Source organism: Strix aluco, chromosome 21 (genome assembly GCF_031877795.1).
Source record: "Strix aluco isolate bStrAlu1 chromosome 21, bStrAlu1.hap1, whole genome shotgun sequence".
Classification (NCBI taxonomy): domain Eukaryota; kingdom Metazoa; phylum Chordata; class Aves; order Strigiformes; family Strigidae; genus Strix; species Strix aluco.
The window spans coordinates 2,908,750-2,933,273 of NC_133951.1; the positions used below are offsets into that span (position 1 = coordinate 2,908,750).

A 24,524-nucleotide genomic window follows, 5' to 3' on the forward strand; every position below is an offset into this window, starting at 1 on the left:
AGGACTGATTTATTTGTTTATCTTCAAAGTGCTTTGGTGCTTCCACCAACAAACTACATGCAAGAGGTTAAATCAGGAACCAATTCATACTCACCAAAATTAAAACCACAGCATTTTCTTCAATTAGCTAGTCGAATGTACTTCCTCATTTTAAGACCCCAGCGCTGACATTTTAGATGACATTTAAAATTTTTCAAAAGCAAGAAAATTATCATTAGAAATCAGATTAAAATGCAAGTTTTTCTATTTAGGAACAGAACGTGCTGCAACGCTTTACGGGATAGTTTGTGTTTCTTCTGCTGCACCATTAAAAATACATTATGGATGTCAACAGCTAATTACTCTGACAACTAGCTTTACTTCCCCTTGCGCTTTTTTCACATCAGACAGACTCCAAAGGAGGAAGACACGACAGTTTTTCCCCTAAAATTACAGACTGAAAAGGTAGGAATGAATCCCTGTGGGTAGATTTACTCTTAGTCGCACACGGGATATTTTCACCTACTTTCTAGCACACTGTGAAAGAGCAGTGGAAAGAGAAAAACCAAAGGGAAAAAAAAAAATCCTGGTAGACCAAGTAACACACAAAGTGATCATTTAATTTCTACTCAGGGCTTTCATCAGGAAGTTAAGATCTAATCGTGTATTTTCAAAGCCAAACTGGGAATGCATCCTAGCAACACTGGGAATACCACCCACAACAGATACTGTGAGTTCAGCTGAGCCCAGCTTAAACGTAACCCAGCAGCCGCACAGTTCTGGAAAAGGTCTTGCGCATCCCCATGCACTTCTCCTGGTCGATGAAGAGCGAGTTGGCTTTGATGACCAGGTCATGCTCCAAGACCGACTTGCCACGAAACAGCACCTCCAGCGTGTCCTCGGCGTCTCTCAGCCGTTGCTGAAGGCTCTGGATTGTCTCATCGATTTCATGGACCTCGTTAACAAGGCTGGAAAACAGCAAGAAACACCCATGAACATTCCCACCATGGGGGTGGTGTCTAGGACAGTGTTGCTGACAGGCCCCTTGGGCACAGGATTTCCCCCTTCAAAGTGTTCAGACTGACTCGGACCCCCACATTTCTGGCAGATGCAGGGGAAAGCCGAGGGCAGAGCTCCTCCGGACCTCAGCAGAAGGCATGGTTAAGTTTGCTCTGAGGCTTTGGCAAAGCACCACCACGTCTCCCAGAGCAGCTCGTACCACCAAGAAGAAGGATGAGCAGCTGTGGTTTCCTGTTCCTGTTTGGTTTTGCGGGTTTGTGGGTTCACCCTCCTGGATTTCCCTGTGCAGGGGCCCTCTCCACACCCATGGATGCACACACAGCAAAACAGGACAGCTGGGAGAGGCTAAAAGTGAATGTGAAACAAGTGGAAGATGGAAAAAAAAAAAGGCATGCGAGATGCTGAACAGGCTCTGGGGCTGGGTTTAAACTGCTTTTAAAAGGTTTCACATGGAGTCACGTCCAGAGGGCTCCCAGGAGGAGGTGTGAGGTTTGGGGTGCCTCGCAGGGGTTGCTGCTCCTCCACAGCCCCCTGGGATGGAATCCCAAAGAGCTCACTGTGTCCTTGAAAGGATTCCCAGTGTCCCCAGGGGAGGGGAGGACAGCCCTTACTGCTGCGCCATAGGTGCACCCTTTCTTGCAGTTGCCCAAAAGGAAGGAGCTCAGCACTCTCAGCACGGCCTGTCAGCGAGTAAAGGGTTTATCCTTCAAAACTGAGCACATCCAACCGCTGGGAAGCAGGCAAGAGAGAAGATGAGGTTTACCCAAGTGGGAAGAATCCAGCCCCTCATGGGGTGGCATCAGGCTGCACCCAGCCATGGTGTACAACCTCCTTCGTGGGTGCAGAGCTCTCCCAGCACCCAGAGGCTGGGATACCTGCTCTTTGCTTTTGATTATATCAGTGCACTTATGGAAGGAGTATTTAGAAAAAAAACCCAAGATTAATTTTTCCATCCAGTGATGCTCCTGAGTGCTACCACTAGTGCCTCCTCAGCCCTGCGCTCCTGCCTTACCAGAGGTGGGCAGTGTCCTGGCACGGCTCCATGTTTGGTCTCTGTGTGCACTCATCCAGCCGGGTCTGAGCCCCTTTTAACAGAGGCCCTATGTCCCTAATGGCTTTTTGCATGGCTTCTATGTTCATCTCGATCTGGAAGATTTCCTGCAGCGTCTGGTGTGAAAAAGAAACACATGCATAAATTAAAAAACATGTTCTCAAGCGACCACATCGTTTCCCTTTTCTCCTATTCAACTGCAGAAAAAAACAAGTTCACTAAGCAGACCCTGGGCTCAGACCACTGTCACTCTGCCACATATCGAGGCACAGATCCAGCAGAGATTTCTCTTCAGGGAAAAGCCTCTCTTTGCTGTTGCTGTCACATCAGAGGAGGTTTTAGAGCAGTGATGGATCTATTGAATTACCAGCTTCCCAAAATTACTGCTTGCAGGAACTGATCATACATCAATAACAACTAACAGAGGGAATGTCTTTAATGGATCTTCATTTAAGGACGTGGCATCAGCCCGCCGTGCTGCAAGCTCAGTCTCTGCTCAGTTAATCAATACTGTGTCGAGCACTTTTCAGGAAGCTTTCCATGAGACCCACCAGTTGAAGCCAGGTGCCCATGACTGGTCTCCACTTCCTCTGCTTGGCAGAGCAATGCAGGAAACACACAGATAACCACGCCACAAGCAGAGTGCTCAGACTGAAAGCATGTCCTTGGAGGAGGAGCGAGCCTGAAAACCCCCCAGCAGGACCCCAGCAGAGGCTCAGCAAAGACTTTCTGCAGGGCAGCCAGAGCTTCTGAAGTAACTACCAGGAGATGCAACCAGTGTTGGCATTTTCTGCCGGAAATCCCTGTGTTGCCACGCTGTCAGCTAGGATGCATGAGCAAAATAGAGCATCCCATGAGATGAAGTTACAGTGCCAACTCATCCTGCTCCAAGAAGAAAGTCCCCAATACCTAGAGTTCCAAACAGCAAATGATACTATACTACAACCCGCTTCTTGTGGTGACTGTTCCTCTTCTTGGGCCGGGTCTATGTGGAGGGTGGTGTCACTAGGTGACGGTGTCACAGCAAAAGGGAGGGGTTCAGGCTACCTTGACCAGGTGGGCCTGAATCTTGCTCTTGGCATCGGCTGTCTCGGCGATGCAGTTGGTGAAGGCGACGTTCACCGCATTGAACTGGTAACGCATCTCATTGGCCGTCACCACCAGCAGGTTTTCAATGTTGTCCCGCAGCTTGGTGGAGGCCGCCCGTTCTCCCTGGGAGCAGAGGATGTTGTTGTCTGTGAACTTGGCCCATGACTCCGGCACCGAGATCCTGGGGTGGGGGAAAGAATCACAGAATCACAGAATTGTCTAGGTTGGAAAAGACCTTGAAGATCATCCAGTCCAACCATTAAGAAGAGTCCCCTGGTAAGCCCGTGCTGCTGAAGCTGGCCGTGGGCAGGCATGGACCCTGCCAGGGAGCAGCGTGGATTAAATGTAGATTAAATCTATGCTGTTAATTTGACCACAGGAAAGTGAAACATATGGATACCATTTGTTCAACACTACTTACCAAATGATGACATGTCCGTGAAGACAACTGTGATACTTATGAAAGCTCAGACAAACAAAAGATTCCCCCAGAAAAACAGAGATTTTAATCAGACCTCATATTTACACGTTCAAGGCATTTAAGTGCCAAGTGATTCCCAGCTTCACAACAACATGCAGATCGCAGTCAATTCATTTTGCTCATAACTTATCTCAGTTTCATACTAAAGTGAACAAACATTAGATAATATTCTATTCCCTGTCTGTGCATTCAGGATGAAGTTCACGCCTGTGCATTAGTCCAGAACAAGGTCAACAAAAGACTTAAATACCACATAAGCTCCATTTAAAACATGCTGATCCTCGGCACATTTTACCCCACTCTGAATTTTAGCGTCAATCCTTTGCAATTCATTTGCCGGTCTAAATATGTCTGAGCTCTACTGTGAATAATTATTCGAACATTAGAAAAATTGAATCAATCTATGCCCCTCCATCAACTGCATGCATCTGTGTGAGCAGCAGATTTATTCCCTCAGCCCTTTGCCACCTGGGGCATATCTCTGCGGGTGCTGGTTTAGGTCACCATTCATTTACTGCAGAGCCAAAGCCGAATTCCTGGCACCCAAAAGCAGCTGAACTCTATTCCAGGATCACTCTCTCTATTTCTTTATCTTCTGTGTCATTTTGGCTCCCTGACAGGCCCTCTCCATGCAGGGGTGAACCCCCTAGACTTTACGTCAATGAAGAGCACTCAGGCAAGCACTGACACATCTTTGAAAATATGCATAAACTTAATGAGCTGTGCAGAGGTGCTGGACTGAATTCATTTTCAGGCTGATCTCAGAACACTGATATAATGTTTAATTAGGTGGGACTCGCTTTCACCCCCTGGGTGTTGGGCATCTAGCTGGGAGACAGCTCGGCACTCGTGTGCACTCACGTGGCATCAACCCGCTCCACGCCTCGGTAGTAGCTGATGCCATCGGAGGTGTTCCTCAGGTGGTAGCACTTGCTGTCGATGCGGTGGGCCGCCTGCTTGTTGGCCAGGTCCTTCTCCAGCTCGTGCTGGGCCACCCTGTTGGACCTTCAACACCCAAACGACAGCCATCAGTGGGGTGCATGGGTGGAACGGTTTCCTCCCCATCCCGCTTCCCCTGAGCTCCCACCTGGGCAGCTCCATACTCCCACGAGCATCAGAGCCTGCTTCCCATGGAGCCTGCCCAGGTTTTACCCCTGCAGGGTGTGGGGAGAGGTGGGGGTCTGCTGGGGGTCACATTACAACTGGGAACGCGCATCGGCCCTGCAGCAGGAGATAAGGAGCTCCTCCTTACACAAGCTGGTCTTTCGCCTTATCCAGGTACTGCTGCATCCTCTTCTGGCAGGACCTGATGACGTCGACTTCCTGGGCAAAGGCAAAGCACAACCCCGTCAGTGTCCATGCTCAGTTATCCTGGTCACACTCATCCCGTCCGGCCTCTCCAACCCTGCACACAGCAAGAACTTTCCTACTTGTCTTTCTGCCCAGAGCAAACAGGCAGGGCATGGAGAAAGAGCCCCCCAGCCCCAGTGCACTCATGCAGCTGACCCCCTGCACAGTGACCGGGAGGGGACAGGAGCGTGCTGTGGCCACAGCCACGGCCTCCGAATTCGCTTTCAGGGTGAGTTGCCAAGGGTTTTTTCATCCTGACAGCAGTGTCAAGTGCTGGGTAGCTCCAGCATGGGGAGACAGGGACAGATCCTGACCTGATATGAACAGGCGTAGTGGTTCCCTGGGCCAGCAGCACTACACATCCCCATCCCCAATCAGCATCAGCCCTTTTTGCTCCCAAATGTTTCCCTCCCCAGGAGAAATCCCATCCATATGGGACAAGAGGAGATGGACTCTACTTTGGTGTAAATCCCCAGACATTTCTAAGAAACATTCAGCTCCACTGGAGGAAGGCATGTGTTGCTCTCAGCTCACTTGACTTCAGCACTAATCTGTGGCATTCGTGAAGCTCCAGCTACTGGAGGCAGGTGATTAGTGCTCCAAAACCAGTAATTTTTAAGCGCTCTTGCTCTGCAGGAGCCAGCTGAAAAGCATGGCCTAAATGTGTCCCAAACACGTAAAATCCAAAATGCCATTATGGAGATACCAGCTCTGATTATTTTCCTAAAATCTCATGACCTTTAAACTAATCTTTTAATTTTTTACGGCCTGACTCATAAGAAAAATTCTTCTAACAGAGCAGTGGCTTCACAGTCCCAGGGGCTGCAATCTCCTTCCCAGTTTTGCGATGCCTTTGCAGTGATTGTATTTTGCTGTACCCTGCGTTAGGATCCCATCTTCTGTGCCAACTCGCATCGTGTTTGCTTTTTATTCATAATTTAAAGCAGACTGTATAAAGGCAGGCAGGAGCACACGATTTTATGATTTCTATAAAATACATTGCCCAAGTACACATAGCGGCAGTCCTACTGCGGCCACGCTGCTCTGCGTAAAGCAAAGCTGGGGGTAGATGTAATATCTTTTATTAGACCAACTAATATAATTGGAAAAACCAGACAAGCTGTCGGGCACACACTGCCTTCTCCATATCTGTGTGTGCATATGTGTGTAATATATATATATAGATATATGTATGTGATATAGAGATATATCTATTGTATGTATGTGACACAGATAGATGTAGACCCTGTTCTGGCAGGGCTCTGAAAGGCAGGACAGTCTCACAAACACCTTGAAGAGGGACAGAGGACCCTGATATGCTACACAAACCCACAGCTGGTTTTCAGCTATTCCTTTCTCTGTAAGGGCAAGTCTTACCCACACCACGTGGGCATGCTGCTGTGTGGGGGTTTGGAAAGTTTAGCACCTCACCAGCACTAAGGAGCCCATGAGGGAACAGGGCTGAAAAACCTGTTTAGGATAGTTTAGGTACAAATAACTTTAATACGTGACCTGCATTGCCAGACTTACTGTGTAGAGCTGTTTCTCCACGTCGTCACGGACTAGGTCGATGCCCATCCTCTTCTTCCGGTGAAGCAAGCACTCCTGAGAGACCTGTTGGGGACATGCCATCACTGCTGGCGGGGCTCCCAACGGGGATGGTCCCCACATCAAGTAACATAAGAAAAGACATTATAAGTGGGCACAGAGATGACAGCAGGAGAAAAAAGTGCCCAGGGCAGCTGGTTTAGCTGACAACAAGCAACCGAGCTGCAACATCAGCATTAAATCAACATGAGGAAGCACACATGTCCCTGGTGCAACCGCAGCAGGGACCTGTGTCAGGCTTGATGCTGACCTCGCCAGAGCCTCATCGTAAGACATGGGCTTTTGTCTCCCAAACCCGCATTCTGGATATACCGCTTATAAAAATATTTGGTTAAGCAAATACTGTTCTGATGTGCTCAGTATATGCTGATAGGGGATGCAGCAGATGCATGGGATTTGTTTACTACTAACCCAGCTAATGGTCTCTTAATAAAAACTTTCTGGACGTTACAGAGCTGTAATGAAACTTAATCAGACATTTGAAGGGCAGCAGATGTTTCAGCAGCAGGCTACAGCTTGCAGCCCTCTGGACAGGGTGCTTACCTGGAGAGGGGCCTCTGTCTCAGCCAAGGCTCTCTCCAGTCGTTTCTTCACGTCTGTGAGTGCGTTGGTCTCCCCAATCATCTCATCCAGCTCATGGCAGAGCTCTGACTTCCAAAATTCTATATCATTGAGACGTTCTCCCAGGCTTTTGGTGCTTTCTGCTTGGGTCTTCTTTGTCTGCTGATATTTATCCTGAATCATGCGGGAGGTATCAACTCTCAGACGCTCTGCATTGCGCCGGGAAGTCTCCGACTCTTTGTAGTTGGTCAGGTTGGACCTGTACCAGTCATCAGGGGTGTACTGGGTGAAGGGGGTTGTTCTGTTGGAAACAAAATCATTCATCTTGCTAGGGGTTAACCCCTGGGAGAGTGTGGAGGAGGGAGCCAAAGATGGGTTGATGGCAGCTGTTTTATAGGAGGTGCTGGGCAGCGGGGGGAGGCTGAACCTCTGAGGCAAGGGGTGGTAAGGAAAATGGTTCTTATAGCTTGAAGCCATGGTGCTGATAGCAGGCAGAAACTTGGTAGGTGTTGATCTTGGACGGGCATATGTTGCTGTTAAGGGAGAGCCAGTCAGCTCCATTCTTGAACACTGCTATTCAGGTACGTGTCCTGCACTAAGGAGACAGAAGAAGACAACCTCACTCAGTAAGCTCCTGCACTTGCGATACTTCTTACAGCAACACACACAACTTATAATACAAACAGCGACACACACAGCACCCACACATTGCCTGTACGGGCCTAAAACTCTTGAAAGCAAATCCCTTCTGACAACATACCCCAAGCATTTGTATATATAAGGATCTGACTTTGTTGTTAGTATCTAGCGTCAGGTCTTGAAATGAGGAGAGAAACAAATCACGGCTGCTAAGGAGAATGACAGATATTACGCCTTCATTTTCCTTAAATCTGTCAATCCAGTGAAACTGTAGTTGCTGATTCTCTGCTGTTCATTTGTTTCTTTTGGCCGGTGTATCTGCTGATCTTACAGCGCTCCAGATGTAATTTTCTCTTTAAAAGTTCCATTACCAGCCCTGATAGCTTTGGACACACAGCTGCTACCAACCCAGCATTATTTGCAGGCAAGGGACTCCATCCTCATCATCTCTATCTTCACTTACACTAAACGCTCGAGTGAGGAGTCTGCAGGTGAGCTGAACTTTGCAGGACTATATCCAAATTTGAAAACCCCCTGCCTGTTTCAACCTAAAATGAACAGACATCTCTTGACTTGCAAAGGAAGAAAAATGTCAATGGCTCACCTGATGTAACATAAACGTGCTTGGAAAGGAGATATCCTACAAAGTCTTTTCAGAGCAGCTTGTAAACACCAGCCTTGCAGTAACCCTAGGAGGAATGGTCACACAGGAAGATTTTGCTACCAATAACTGCTTGCGGCACTGTGAGTGCTATTGTTCTTTTCAGGTCAAGGTTATCAGTCAATTATTATCAGAAATATAATGCAGAGGACCACCAAATGTACCTACCACCCCTAATCTGAGGACAAACACTCAGGGGCGTATGCTGTGCTCGGTATGAAGTTCTTGCGTGGTTACAGGTGTCACCCACTGGCAGAATAAGTCCCTAGGGCTGTTGCAGCCAGCTGCCGTGTTGCAGGGACGTGTCCTTCCCCTAACACCGTCCCGTCCCCACTGCTCCCAGCTGAGCTCAGAGCCCCAGTGAAAGATGAGGACACTGGTGTGCTACAGCAAGATCCCTGGATGGGAGGGGGGTTTGACATGAAGCACGTGCTGAATCTAAATCCTATTTGTTACAGCATGAAACCAACTCCATTCCTTTAAAAATGGGATGTTTGCATGAAATAAACTTGCTTTTATTCTAGAACAAAGCATCCACAGAAGCAATCCCACGGGTATAGGTTTAACTGCTCCTCCCGGGCTACTCTGATCGCTTTGCACTTGTAGGTGAGCTGAGAGAGACTGGCTTATTTTTAAAATCATTAAAACCTTTGGAAAGAGGGTTTCTTTCGTTTTAGTCACCTCTGCAACAAGGAACGCCTCTTTCTGCACAAGGACAGGACCGAGGACTCCCGCTTTCCTACTGGAAAGCTTAAAAGGTGGTAGATGGGAGAGGCACAGAGGCAGGCAGGCTCTGCCTGTGCGCTGCTGTTACTGCACACCCATGGTAACCCTCTTCAGTGCCAGACGCTCGCAGCCCCTTGACTCTCTTGGAGCCATGCCCGTTCACACCAGGTGACGAGCAGACAACTCATTAAACTGCACGTTTGCCAACATCCAGCTATGGGGACAGGTGACCTGAGAGACTTTTCGCAACACTGATGCCTGTAACGGTTTGTTGCATTCAGATGTGTCTCAAAACACAGCTATTAAATAAACGAATGGCAAATGCAGGAGAATAACAGGTTCTTTAGCTAGGGCAAATTGGAGAAAAATAGGGATGAGTCAGAGGGGAAAAGTGCACAGCCTGCAGCTGGGAAATCATTGAACTTTGAGGACTGTATTTTCAAGCCTTGCCCAATTTTGGCCATGCTGGCATGGGCTGCCCCAGTACCTGACTTGAGAGCGGCATCGCTGCGGGCACTGAGTCTCAGCCCAGGATCCAGCCTGGCCGAAGAGGCTGTGGGATCGGCAGCAGGAAACTCACACCCTCAAATTTAGCAAAAGCGCTTTCACAAACACGACCCTCTGAGCCAGTTTGGCAGAACCAAGGACAAAATGTCTGTGCTCAGGTCCAACAAAAACCACTGTGTGTGCCGGTTCCCACAAACCAGTCACTTCAGCCCTTTTGTCCCTGCTAGGGAGAAGCGACTGCGCTTTCCCTAGCTCTGTGCCACTTATTTATACCTGAGAAACAGCATTCAGAGGGTGGGAGACAGCTTCCCTGGCTCCCACCCCTGCAAATAAATTATTCCCTTTCAGATACTGACAGACACACATTTAAGAAAGGGAGGAAAAAACCTTGGGAATGGACCCGGGTTACTTTTCCCTGCATTTCCAGCTGAAATAAATGCTTCTGCATTTAAAAGGGAGAAACCATCCCAGGGTGACACTTTGTACCACCCCCGAACATGGACACATGCTGGGAGCTGCCAACCACCTAGTTTGGGTACATTTGGACAATAGAAGAAATATTGGGAGGGATCAGGAGAAATACTTGCTTTTTTAGTCCTCCCCTCCCAGTTAAAGCACACACTCACCCCAGGTGCGGGGTGCACTCCAGGGTTTGGGGGTGCCCGGGGGGGCTGCACTCACCGCTGTGCTGTTGGGCTCGATGGCAGCACTGCCAGGTGCTGCAGCATCTGCGGTGCATCAGTGACACATCACCATGGGAGCGTTGCCACAGCTGCAGGGTGCTCAGTGACAGGGGTTCTGCCCCGGCAACTCCCAGCAGCTGCTATGGCAACCTGATGCAGCCACTGGGCAACCCAGTGCTCTCCATAAGGCAACCCAGGGCCACCAGTGCTGACTCTGTGCAACATAGTGCCTTTGCTGGGCAGCTCGATCCCATCTCTGAACAACCTCCGGTGCCATCAATAGGCAACCTTGGGCATCCTAGTGCCACCCCTGGGCAAACCAGTACTCCTGATGGGAAAACCAGTGCCCTCACTGGGCAACCCAGTGCCAGCACTGGTGCTCCTGGGCCAGCCCGTGGCCAAGCACAGGCCTTGCTGGGGTGGGCGGGTGCCCCAGGGTGGGGGTGCTGGCACCCCAGGTGAGGAGAAGCACAGCGTCCCCAGGAGCCCCACCATGGCACAGCCTCACACAGCACCAGTCACCCAGGGACATCGGGAGTGTTTCCTGGGACTGGGCCCTTCCCCATTTATTTCAGGCTTTACCCTGAGAAAAGGCACTGAAACAGGAGGAGCCCAGTAGTGCCGGTGGTGGTTAGTGCAGCCACACCGGCTAACCCAAGGAGGTTTCTTTCCACCTTCTGAAAACACCCATCAGGCCTGCTGGGAGGACCTCTCTGTCCCACTTTATCCAGAGGAAACATTTTCATTTGCTTCATTTTACCGCTTTAGATTAACTGTGAGCTATGTGCTCATCAAACACTCAAGCTGATAATTCTGTCTTCTCAATAGCCTTTTTCAGGTTCCTCTCATACTCCCAGCTATTGAAGCTGGGGACTGAGGCTGTAACAAAATGTTTTACAGCTTCTCGTGAGCACAGTGACACCCTGCCCCACCGCTCCTGCTCTCTGTGTGCTGGCCTCCATGAGAAAGCTGTGCCCCTGTTGCCAAAGATCTGACATAAAAAATAACCCAAACTGTTTTGTGTATACAAAGTTTAGCACACTTTGATTCCACTTTAAACACACGTCTTGCTCTAGCCGGGTGAAGAATCAACTTAATCAAACCAAAATAAAAAGTTCAGCACACAAGTTGCTTTTCTATAGCTAAAGCAGATCAAATAATTTCAATTAAAGCAAGCCAACCTCTGCCCCTCGACGGGACACGCACACACCCTCAGACCAGCCCTGCTCTCTGGTCCTTGCACGCACCCACCCTCCATCTACCCCCTCTCCCTGCCCAGAGCTAATTTTGATCAGATGAATCACTGCACGATGAGGGACACCACTAATTGTTGTAGGCAACCACATGGTTTTTGAAGTTTTTGCTAAATTAAGCAATAATAATTAGGTAATGTTGTAAATGGCCCATGGGTGCTCTGCAAAGCACACAGACCAGCGCCTTCTGGGGAAGCACCCGTAACACCGCGATGCAGAGGGACAGCTGGGGACATCAAAATGAATGAAGCTTTGGTCCCACCATAGCGTCTGGAGTGGCTTTTCAAGTGAAGGGCTAATAACATACCTAAAAGCTACAAAGATGAGGAGAACTGACACAGGTAAAACCATCAAACTCACAAGCTAAGTGACTCTCAAGAAAGAAGTTATCAGCTGCACACAGTAAGTGGTCCCCCAATCCCTCATGCTCTGGGTACCACACCAAATTAAGTAGACTATTCACAGAATCACAGAATCACAGAAACATCTCGGTTGGAAGGGACCTTGAAGATCATCCAGTCCAACCATTAACCCAGCACTGACAGATCCCAACTACACCAGATCCCTCAGCGCTGGGTCAACCCGACTCTTGAACACCTCCAGGGATGGGGACTCCACCACCTCCCTGGGCAGCCCATTCCAACGCCCAACAACCCCTTCTGCAAAGAAATCCTTCCTAAGAGCCAGTCTAAACCTGCCCTGGCGCAACTTGAGGCCATTACCTCTTGTCCTATCACTTATTACTTGATTAAAGAGGCTCATCTCCAGCTCTCTGCACCCTCCTTTCAGGTAGTTGTAGAGGGCCATGAGGTCTCCCCTCAGCCTCCTCTTCTCCACACTAAACCCCTCCAGTTCCCTCAGCCGCTCCCCATCAGACCTGTGCTCCAGACCCTGCACCAGCTCCGTTGCCCTTCTCTGGACACGCTCGAGTCATTCAATGGCCTTTTTGGAGTGAGGGGCCCAAAACTGAACCCACTCATCGAGGGGCGGCCTCACCAGTGCCAAGTACAGGGTGTTCCTTAACTGTGACTACAACTCCAACAGCAGCAAATTCACTAAAATTACAAAACTACCAGTCCTGGTTCTGGTGGGGCATATCCAGTTTTGACAGACACGTGAGAACATTGTTTGTTCTGAAGCCTCGACCATTTTAGCTCATAATCAAAAAACAAGGGTGAAAATGTGAGGCTGATGAAGCAGGGGTGCCAATTTTCAGCACGTCAGCCCAGGTGTGCCTAGTCGACTAAACTGGAATTTCAAGGCACACATTTAGATACCTAAATACAAAATCTACTGCCCAAAGCTGTCAATCTTTCTGTCGCAGTTCTACATTTTTGCTGTCTATTAATACAGCATTAGACTGGATCATAAGCACCCTTCTGAAAATATCCAGATCCAGGTCTTTTATAGTATCCGTCATGAGTTAACATGTACCCATAACATTGCCCAGTCACAGTTTTACACCACTTTTGAATATTCCTCACTCTCCTATAAACACTGTACCTGCCTAAAAGAGATCAATTGTCTATTCAATAGCAGAGTAATTTTCAAAATTCACATTAATTCATGCACAATTAAAAAAAAATTAAACCATGTGTGGTGCATCCCGTGCTGTCACACTAAATACAAGGATGCTAACAGGCAGCGCATGCTCCCCTCTGGCCCAGGGCTACTTTAGGGATTCAGACAGGCTTCAGGATTTTTTTTTTTTTCATGCCCAAGCCGTGGGCATGGACCTGCAGCAGGTTCCATCTGGTCGGGACACACATGAGACTTTCCAGGGTTTTACTGGGTTTCCCACGTTCTGGTGAAAATGATGAGTGGACCATAGAGCACAGAGGAGCAAGGACTCTCGAGGTGAGGCCTGGGCTGCTTTGATCTCTGCATGTGGCCAGAGGAAAAAAGATGGTTATGGCCATCACTGAGCCCCCCACTGCCACACCAGAGGCTGGGACTGGCAGGAGGAGGGCTGAGGGGTCGGACACCAAACCTGGAGGAGAAGCAGAGGAGAGGCAGAGGAGGCTGAGAAGGTTGGCCAGCTTTGGATATGGGCAGCCACTGGAGATCATCTGGGCCTCTCCTTTCCTCTGCCAACAGCCCCTTGAAGAGCTTGTGTCCTCCCATTTTGGAGAAGCTCAAGTGTTTGTGCTGGCTCCTCCACAGCCCTGTGCAGCACCTGGAAGTGCCACCATCCTGCTGGTTGGACTTCTTAGAAAACCCAGCTCCCCAGTCTGCTGGCAGGCACCCCCCTGCACTCTGCAGATAGACAGCTGAGCCTCAGCAGGGCAAATATCCACGTATAAACAAGGGGCAATCAAATTCAAATTTGTGGTAATTGGAGTCACTTCCTTGGTATCCTTAAGTGGCTACAAAAATGCAGTCCCATCAACAGGTTGCCCCAGCAGGACCTGACTCCTCCCCCTTGCTCTGGTTTAAGGTGGGATGACCTCTGTGATGTCCGTGAGCCTGTACTGGAGTAAATATAGCATAAGGTAGAGAAGAATCAGCCCACAGTCAATGCTGCAATGCAGCCGGGACAGTCTTCACGTGTTGGCGAAGGCCTGAGAAACCACCTCGTGTTGTCAGCACATCAGTATGTGCAGTCCCATCCCGCGCTCAGTTCTGACACAGGAGCTATCTACAGAAAAACTGTTTAAAACGTGTGTTGTGAAACCTTTCCTTTCTCCTAGGTGGACGCGTGCTGTATGTACCCTGTTGCCCTGAAAGAGGCGTGAGCAACAGCCCAAATATTTTGCATAAATCAGTGAGTTACCTAAGTGAATCATTCCTTATGTATGTGTTTCATGTGCAGGGGTCTTTTTAACATTCTTGAGGGGGTTAGTGATTGTTTTCCCAGAAGCTGCATTTTCTGCCGAAGTTCACATCTCCTTTTCCACCCTGACTTTCTACCAGTAAACTCAGGGGATACGTTTGAGCCAACTGCAAGTGGACACAGGCAGGCTGCAGCGAGGGGAGGCAAAGCAAAACCTCTGCCCTGTCCTGCCCACCACCCCCTCATTTCCCTGGTGCAAGGGCAGGGGTGGCCACTCCTGCCCCCCTCGTACCCTCATCCTGACAGAGTGAGCACATCCCACCTCCAGCCTGCCTCAGAGCTGAGGGATCAGCTCTTGTTTACAGGAAGACATTTTACCAAATTTCTCAAAGGCACTGGGAAAATGACGGAGTTAAACCAGCGAGACCCTCTGTGTGGAGATGCAAATGCCATTTTACACTGACATACCTCTGTCCTCACACAAAACTGCCCTGGAGCTCACATGTGACATGTAATAGGAGCCCACTTGCCCCAGTTTGGCCCATGGGGGACATACTGAACAGGAGTCACCTAAGTCTAGTCATTGCAACCTAAATAACTCTCCTTTACAGTCAGTAGGAAGAAAGAGGCCTCTCCAGAGGCCATTATCTGAACTATCTTAGATGCTTATTTTAGGATTAGGCAAACGGTGTGAAGGAAGTTGCATTTCTTCGGTGTTCCAGAAGAGATGCACAGAGCAATACACAGACTTGGACATCTAACTGACCCAGGGCAGATGAACCCAGTCTCTCTCAAAAACCCACTTAGTCCTTCAGCAAGGCCAGACCACTGAAAACCTACCCTTGAAGTTTTGGTTTCCAAAGATATAACGCATGGAAAATTGCCTCTAAACTAAGGTGATCGTCACCTCCGAAAATGAGGCTCTTAACGAAGAGAGAAACGAATAAAAAGATCAAAAAGTAGACTGGCAGATGAATTATTCAGTCTAACCATAGTAGCATTTGATTGAGCTTTCCAAACAATAAATGTGTCATGAATAAATCATTACAAATCCCTCCTTGAGCTCTCGTGATGAGTCACAAGCACCAAACCACAGGTGCTCAGGGCAGGCTGCTCTGCACATCCACAAGGTTAAGACACAGATAACTCATGTAATCACAGCAATCGTGATCTCAGAAAATTTAATAATTTAGTGGTGATGTTCTCAGCAGTGCCCAAGGAACTATTGGAAATAAAACCCAGTGATTTCAGGGAAAGCCTCCCTGTAGTCACTCCAATACACCATGGGCTTGTGCGGGGTCTGGATTTTGCTCTCTAGATTGGCCTCACCACAAAGTCCACGACTGTGAGGAAGGCGTCCTTTAAATTGCATCCAGCAAGCAAAGGAGTTGTTCACACCATAAAATTCAATCAGCTACACAAACAAATAGGAAGCAAGCGATTGTACAAGTAAGTAGGAGACAGCCTTATGCACACCCACGGATTCACAGCCACATAAAAGGTCTAGACATCGGCATGAGACAAGATGAACGTGTGCCCAGAGCAGAGGATGCAGAGCATCGCACCACATCTCTGGCTCCCTGGGACCTGTCAGAAGCTGATGGGAGTTTTGTTCTTCCAACCAAGTTCACGCAAGGTCACGTTTTGGGGTCACCTCCTTGGCACACAGAAAAGGCCTTATGACACCGTCCCCAGCTAGTTTTCCTTTTTATGCCCCATCTTGCCATAGCCCTTGATTTCTCGAAGGTGCAACCTTCCAGCTACCCTGGGGGCTGACTTCTTTCCAAGGAGGACGCCAGGCAAAAACTTCACAGCTGATGGCACTGTGGTCTGATAACTGATGGAAGGGGAAAAAGGGAAATGAAACCAGTTTCTCTATATTCACCTTGAAATATCCCACCCGAGAAAGCGTTTACCCATGTGCTGTTTTTTAACATCACAACCAGCCCCGTTACTTCAGTGCAATTTAAACACAAACTTAAAACTGAGCCCCAGCATCTGAGAACTGCTGAGTAGAAATAGATGGCTCGCATGATTGATGCTACGCACATGCTTTTGCGCTTAGCTGAAGTGAGTTATTGGTGGCCTCTCCATACTCGTATACACTCCTCATTTCTGAGCCAGATGTGAAAGCAATTAGCACAACGGGAAGACTATCTTGAAGTCTGTGGAGCTTTTTATAGGTTAGTGTTTATTTTTGGACCTACTTTCTTGAGGTGAATTTTGGCAGGCTGCTCAAGGACTGGTTTATGTCATGACTGGCTATTGTTTAAAGTTTTTTATTGCTTTGGCAAGGGCTTGGGTTGGAAAGGGGAGGGGACGGTTATTGTATTTTTTTTTTCTCTGTCATCATATTCAGGCTACTACTTCACAGACAGCAAAAGGATCACAAGTCTGCAGAGCCGATAGGAACGACCTCAGCTTCTGCCTCCTCAGGAAATAACGAGGGCTGAATGCAGTCCTGTTGTGGAAGTGCCCAGAAAGCTTGTCTGGAAAAACATCCAGCCTTCATGGAAATTACTTTTAAAAAGAAAGAAAAAAAACCCATCTCTCTCCTCACTTTTCAGCTCCCCTTGCAGCACTGCCAGGCTGCTCTTTCCATGGTCATATAAACACTCTTCCCCATGGCAGTAAACTTTCACGAAGGAGGGATGTGCCTCTGCACCGTCCCGTGGCACAAACCCCTGCTTGTCTTTTGCTGCCGCTCAGGACACAACTGGAGAAGAGTCTTTGCTGCAGAAAAGCCCCTGATTGCTGGGCTGTAGGGCTTGCCTCCATGGGGAAACAATACCAAATAATCCCAACAGAGCAGGTACTCCTGCAGCTGCTGGAGCTCCAGAAGAGAAAGGTCCATGCAGCACCTCCATCAGTGTGGTGCAGTGCTAGCAGGGCACTGGAGGGGTCTGCAATACCCTTCCCCATTGAGATCACACTTGTCCAGCTCCGGGGGAAGACAAACACCTCCCACTGCACAGTCTCCTCAGTAAATACGCAGCAAATGCAGCAAATGTTCCTTGCAGGAATGGTCACAGCGAACCTGCTGGGCTCAGCATCGGGAGCCACATGGAAGCTCCCGAGCGCATCCATTCTGCTTCTGCAGCAGCAGTACCCTGCAGCTGAGCTGTGAGCAAGGCTCCACTGTGATACACCCAGTACAGCCAGGTTGGGAAAAATACAGCCAGCTCAGGGAAAAAATACTGTTGATAATCAAGGTGAGACACGGGTGTGCAGTGACCTGACTTCCCCCAGTCCAGGGGGACAAGTTGGGCAGTGCTCGCCCCATCCGTTGTCCCGTGCCCTCTCCCTCACTGAATTTAGGATACAACCAGGGTTGAGTATGCAGATGAGAAAAGCAGAGGGAACACCTCCTCTGCTCCATCCCCGTACATCAGCACAGGGCGCCTCAGAGGGCCGCAGCCAGAACACAACAATTTAGGTACCAGCTGCTCTTATTTGAATTCTCCAAGATACAGGTGGCCTTGGCTGCTCTGTCCCTAACATACACACAAAACACACTAAGTGCTTGTGACTACAAGTTATTTTAAAACACCACCCAAACTATGCTTGACTGATTTTAACATTTCTGCAAAGAGATCACCTACCGAGTTACTTCTGCTAAAAATGAAGCAATAATTTCATATTTTGGTATCACTTGTTATTCAGGATCACTCAAGAGATTGTCTAACTCCAGATGAAATTTCCTTTTATCAGATTTGGCCACTGAGAGCTCTGATAAAGTACATGTATTAAAGAGACATTTCGATATGTAATATGAAAAACTCCAGCTACATTTAGTTGCTGGATAAGGACAACAAAGCAGCCTACCTCGCCTGGCCAAATATTAGGCTGGAATTGGAGCCTGAATCTGAATTGTCTTTTCCTCTCAGAAAATTTGGCTTTCTTACCACATTTGTGACTGGCCCTTATAGCTGTCCCAGCCCCAGCCAGGATGCCAGAGATGGATCCGCCAGTGAAGTATGGGATGAATTTGGATCCGCTCCCAGCTGCAGCCTGTGACGCTCGGGGCCCTCGGTGGTTTAGGTCAGCATCGCTCTCTGGTTTCCATACATCAGCAGCCGCTGGGGTTTGAGGATTACGGAGGATGTTTACTACTTCAAAACAAAGGGAAACCATTTCCATGTAAAGCTGACAAATAATTAAGACAGCTGCGATCAGATTAGATCCTGTAAATCACTTGATACCATTTGGTAGATTTTTTTTGCTAGAAAGGGCAGATCAAATCTCCTCATAAAGCCCCGTTTTTCCTACTCCTGTGAGTGTATCGGTGCATCTGTCCCCCCTGTGACAAGCCAGCAAGAGGAGTGTTTCTTTTCTGCCATGCCCTCCCGCAGACCTTTAGAACTATCATTAAGATTTCATTACGTAAATATTTTGCCTGATTCTTTATCTCATATTACATGTAATTTTTATCCTTGGAACACTGTGGTCCACTTACACAGATGGAGTACACGGTGCCTGCTAAAGAAAATGGAAAAGCAGGGTTGAATCGATGGGTTTCTTCCACTGCAAGTGGCAAATATTTTCAGGCAGTTCAAGCAAAAGGTGTTTTCTGATTGTATCCTGAGCAGCCTTCAGAAAAAAAGTTAATCCTGGCATGTTTTGGAGAGGTGAATGGTGCTCAGACTAAGAGGATGAAAGTCGTTGGGGTCTCTGCACACTGAACCCTTAATAAAGGTTCACTCCAAAAGGCACCTACAGGCCTTTTTGGTTTGGGGTTTGATTCGCCAGCTGGGATTTTCACTGCATCCGCAAAAGTGATGTGCCAGCCTCTCAGTCCTCCTCTAAATCCCATGGCTTCTCCCTGAATCTTGCCTTACACAATTATAATACAAGGCACAAATGCTCACATCAGTCCTGGGACACGGAGGGGGTGAAAAGCAGTCAGGGAATAAGCAGCCTCCCCAGAGATGGAGCCCACACCGGCACCACCAACCCGAGGACAGGACTCCTTATTGCCACAAATTCCCCACAGCCACCTCTCTGTTGGGCTGTAGGATTTGTTCTGCTGCAGGGAGCTCTGCAAAACCCAGCCCCAGGGCTCTGACCTGGGGTGAATTCCTCTGGACAACTGGCTGGTGCATGAAAAGATCCACAATGACCCCAAAGCCCCTTCCTCCAGGTACCTCCCCAAGGCAGACGGGGGAAGCTGTACCAGGTATCTGCACACCACGGGGCACTCATGAGGGGATCCTCATGGAGACAGGCTCCAATTCTGGCGCTGGAGCCTCAGCAGTGTACCTGCTGCACAGGTCCTTCAGTCCTCGCTGCTCAGCTAAACAGAGATTTGCAAGCTGGGACTTGTACCCTACCCAACACAGACTGGCTCTGTGGCAGACATCACCCATTCTGTACTTCAACCATTGTTTTTCCTAACCTGTATTAAAAAATTGCACATGAATACTTTCTGCCTGATACCACGCAGCACTAACAGAGACACAAGTCTCTCCAAGTAGCAAGACACCAATAACTGATGTTGACAATAGCATCCTGCAACCTCTGGCTTGCTGTTTTGCACCCACTCCACGGCAGCTTTTCCTGTGAGCTGAGAGCCAGGCTGGGCTTTCCCAGCATCACCAACAGTCCTCAGAAAGAAAGTTAGACAAAGATATCCTGCACTCAGAAACTCATCACACAAATGAACCTGAGGGTGGGCAGGAGGGACCCTGATGCTGGTGAGCCTGAGGCAGAACACAATCTACCCTCACCCATCAGTCATCCGAAGCAAAACAAAGCACCCCGATTTCACCTTAGAACAATGAAAATAGATCAAACCAGATAAACGTAACAATGCAAATAATAACCAGAAGAGATTTGCAATAAATCATGACAGCCAGAAAATTATGCCAGGAAATCTGCATTCTCCCACCCTTTGCTGAGAAATGATTTCGTGATGTGCTTGCCCTGTCCATCTGCAACCACTACCACCTAGAGGAGCCGGAGCACCTACAGGGATCAGCAACACCTCAGAAAGCTGTAACAAAACTCAGGGCTTTCAGTGGGGCCACTGCTCAACTGAAGCCAGCGAGAGCTGCGGGAGGTTTCTCAGGGATGATAGCTTAGCAGCAGTATCTGCTGGGGCTGGACCTATGGGCAGCGACTCCTTAAAAAGAGGATTCCAGGCTAGAGCAAAAAAAATGTTTATTCTAAGCCAAGTAGCTGTAAAAACCCAGTGCAGGAGTGCGGGGTCACGTGCTTTGTTTAGAGAAGCCCTTCACACCCACTTTCAGGGACAAAATATAAGGAGAAGAGGCACAAATATAGGGAAATAAACAATTTATCTGTTGCTTTGCAGGCTACAGCTCTACGTGCAGATGGGCTTGTGTGAGGCTGGAGACCATGAGCATCACGTTACCCCACCTTGAGGGGGTGAGGAGGGATGTTTTCAGGAGCTCAGGAGGGCAGAGAGATCCCTGAGTACAACAGAGGCATCGGTGAACAAAACCTGGGCTCAGAGCAGGGGAAAAATAAATTGTGGGTGACTCGGTGACAGCAAGAGCTGGGTGTTGTGCCGTGGCCACTCTGCCCTATGGCTCTGCTCCCTCTGACTGCATGTGCTGGCCCTGGGTTTTTTTACTTTATCTCCTGGGGGATCTGCAAGGGAGAAATGTGGAGATAAAACTGTCTGATCTCCTGAAGATGATTCTACAAAAAACAGAAAAGAAGGGGAAAATCAAATCAAAGGATCAAACCTGGCACTTTCATGTCCTTGTTCTCCCAAACAAGCAGCTGGGTCTGAAAACAAGGGCAGGAGCATCACATGGATCAAAAACCTTTAGCTGCCACAATCATAGACTCATAGGATGGTTTGGGTTGGAAGGGACCTTAAAGATCATCTAGTCCCAACCCCCCTGCCATGGGCAGGGACACCTTCCACTAGACCAGGTGGCCCAAAGCCCCGTCCAACCTGGCCTTGAACACTGCCAGGGAGGGGGCAGCCACAACTTCTCTGGGCAACCTGTGCCAGGGCCTTGCCACCCCCATTGTAAAATATTTCTTCCTTTTGTCCAGTCTAAACCTACCCTCTTTCATCTTAAAACAGTTGCCTCTTGTCCTGTCGCTACAGACCCTGGTAAAACATCTCTCTCCACCTTTCTTAGAAGCTCCCTTTCTATAATGAAAGGCTGCTCTAAGGTCTCTCCAGAGCCTTCTCTTCTCCAGCTGAATCCCCCCAACTCTCTCAGCCTGTCCTCACAGGGGGGTGCTCCAGCTCTCCGAGCATCTTCATGACCCTCCTCTGGACCCGCTCGAGCAGGTCCGTGTCCTTCTGATGTTGGTGCCCCCAGAGCTGGACACAGCACTGCAGGGGGGGTCTCATGAGAATGGAGCAGAGGGGCAGAATCCCCTCCCTCGCCCTGCTGGCCACACTGCTCTTGATGCAGCCCAGGACACGGTTGGCTTTCTGGGCTGTGAGCACAAATTGCTGCCTCACAGTCAGTTTTCAGTCCACTAATCCCCCCAAGTCCTTCTCCTCAGGGCTGCTCTCAATCCACTCCTCACCCAGCCTGTGTTTGTGCTTGGGATTGGCCTGACCCATGGGCAGGACCTCGCACTTGGCCTTGTTGAACTCCATGAGGTTTGCACTGGTCCATCTCTCCAGCCTGTCCAGGTCCCTCTGGATGGCGCATCCCTTCCCTCCAGCATGTTCGACTGCACCACACAGCTTGGTGTCATCGGTGAACTTGCTGGGGGTGCACTCGATCCCACCGTCCATGTCCCCAACAAAGATGTTAAACAGCGCTGGTCCCAACACCAGCCCCTGAGGACACCACTCGTCACTGCTCTCCACTTGGACATGGAGCCGTTGACCACAACTCTTTGAGTGAAACCATTCAGCCAATTCCTTACTCACCGAATGGTCCCTCCATCAACTCCATGTCTCTCCAGTTTAGAGACAAGGATGTTGTGTGGGACGGTGTCAAATGCTTTGCACAAGTCCAGGTAGATGACATCAGTTGCTCTTCCCTTATCCACCAGCACTGTGACCCCGTCGTAGAAGGCCACCAAATTTGTCAGGCACGATTTGCCCTTAATGAAGCCATGCTGGCTGTCACCAATCACCTCCGTATCTTGCATGTGTCCTAGCAGCGTTTCCAGGATAGCACTTATTCCTTTGGCACAGGAAACCCCGGCTGGCATCACACTCAGCACCGGCACCCTGAGCAAAGATGCCCCAAAGGACCATTTGCGTCACTGAAGTGAGACCTTTGCATCCCCACGGAGCAGAGAGCTACAGCCCCAGGATCCACTGTTGGAGGTGGACCTCCTCTGCTGATGGGCACACGGCGTGGACTCGCAGAGGTGTGTTTGAAGCCATATGTCGGTGGAAAGGTTTCTTCCTCTCTTATCTCTGCAGAGGGTTTATTCCTTGGTGTGTGCGAGCAGCAGGAAGGAGGCAGCTCAGGCTGGACCAGCCCTTCCCGCAGCAGAAATACTGGCAGGAGCTCAGCTCCTTGGCTTGATTTTTCACAAACAAGCACCAAAGAGTTTCAGGTTTGCAGCCTGGTGGAGCTCACATTTTTCCACCTTATTATTTTTCCCTCTTTCCGGACCGTGAGATTCAGCTCCTGAGGGCTTTTCAGGGTTTCGTGCAAGCTATCTTTCAGATTTGGGTTTTTGTGGTTTTGTTACACCCACCTTGAGTTTTATTTGAGAAGGGCCCAAAATACAAAGTGAGTAATTGGCCAAACCCAGCGGGTTTTGCCTGGTTTTAGGCCAACATTTTTTAAACCCACCTGAATACATAAATCATCTCAGTTGTAAAGCTGGGCTATAAAAGTGGAGGCAGTTCATTCACTTTCCTATACCTTTAATACCATCACGGCAGGGAATGATTCTACCCCTAAATCACCTTCTTCTGCCCACTGAGTGCCAAGGGAGTCTGCACAACCAGCTCGCATGGAGACACTTGCCCTAGACATGAACTGGGACAAATGACACCCTCCACAGGCACATGGCAGCCCCCAAAATATTATTTTTTACAGACGCAATTCTGTAAAGCCAGTATCATGATATTGAAGGTCTGACATATGGTCCTGAAAAACTTTTGCTATTTAGAATATCACCTGAGCCCGGTTATTGACTTCTGGGCAAAAGCTCAATTCAAACGTGACACCAGTGTCACACAGAGAAAAGCTTCAAACACAGCTCCTGGCGGGGTGTACCAGGAACAGGTATGATGTATGGGAACTGGGAAGGCACAGCTTGCACCTCCAGGAGATATTAAGCTCTCAGCATCTGAGACTGTTTATAACTTGGGAGATTTAAATTCCGCTGCCAGCATTGAAAGAAAGGAAATGAGGGCGGAAGGACCTGCCTGTGCTGTCAGTTTTTATTGTTTCATTAGGACTTCCATGAAAATTAGTATTTTTCTTAAAGCCACAATTCCTGGTGTCATAAGGCTATAGGAGAAACTTACTGCTCACTCCAAGAGTCCTCTCTAAACCTTATATTTGCATAGAAAATGTGGCCCCAAAAGGGGAATATTAAAGTCAAAACTGTTCAAATGATGCAAAGCTATATTTTCTAGGGAAGAGGGGGCGGCACTACAGACTCCATCCATCCAATCTCTTGTTGAACTTCATGGGACTGGGGGTTCTCCAGCATTGCACTTTTTAAACCAAAAGAGATGGAAACAAGAGTCCTCCCTACCCCAGACATGCACAGCCATGCACAAAAGCCTTCCAGCTTGGTAGCACCTGATCACAGGGTAACTCACGGTGGAAGACACTCCAGTAGGTCACGCCGCCCAACCTCATTTTTGCCATGGGACGCCTTCGCTTCTCTCTGCCAGGACAGACCGAGCACGGCTGGGGCACACTCTCCTTGTGCCGGGACGCCGCACTGCGGGTGCGCACCCTCCCCGGCGGCGCGATGGGCTCCCACGGCAGCGGGGTGGAGGACACCAACGCACATCCACTGCAGGGCGGCCGGCAGGTCTCTGAGAAACAGCTCCACCGACCCAAGGAGCCACTGAGCCGCTCTGGTCCCTGGTCCCATGGGCCATCGGCAGCTCTGAGCCACCTCAGTGGGGCTGAATGCTCCAAGGGCGATCACCCGTGGTCAGAGTTGAAACCCATCACTTCGCAATTACAGCCTGGCTATTTAGGGAAAGCACTTCTCGTT

General features: G+C 49.1%; 1 protein-coding gene across 1 annotated transcript; it reads right to left on the reverse strand.

Annotated features, from left to right (window-relative positions):
* Positions 1–2: 2 nt before the first annotated feature.
* On the reverse strand, positions 3–24,272 carry TEKT3 (tektin 3). Its single transcript, XM_074846823.1, has 8 exons — positions 24,118–24,272; positions 7,122–7,734; positions 6,501–6,584; positions 4,873–4,943; positions 4,482–4,625; positions 3,098–3,320; positions 2,012–2,166; positions 3–947 (listed from the first exon to the last, which is right to left on the reverse strand). The coding sequence occupies exons 2-8, from the start codon at positions 7,698–7,700 to the stop codon at positions 731–733; spliced, it is 1,473 nt and encodes a 490-aa protein (XP_074702924.1). The 5' UTR covers positions 7,701–7,734; positions 24,118–24,272; the 3' UTR covers positions 3–730.
* Positions 24,273–24,524: the final 252 nt, after the last annotated feature.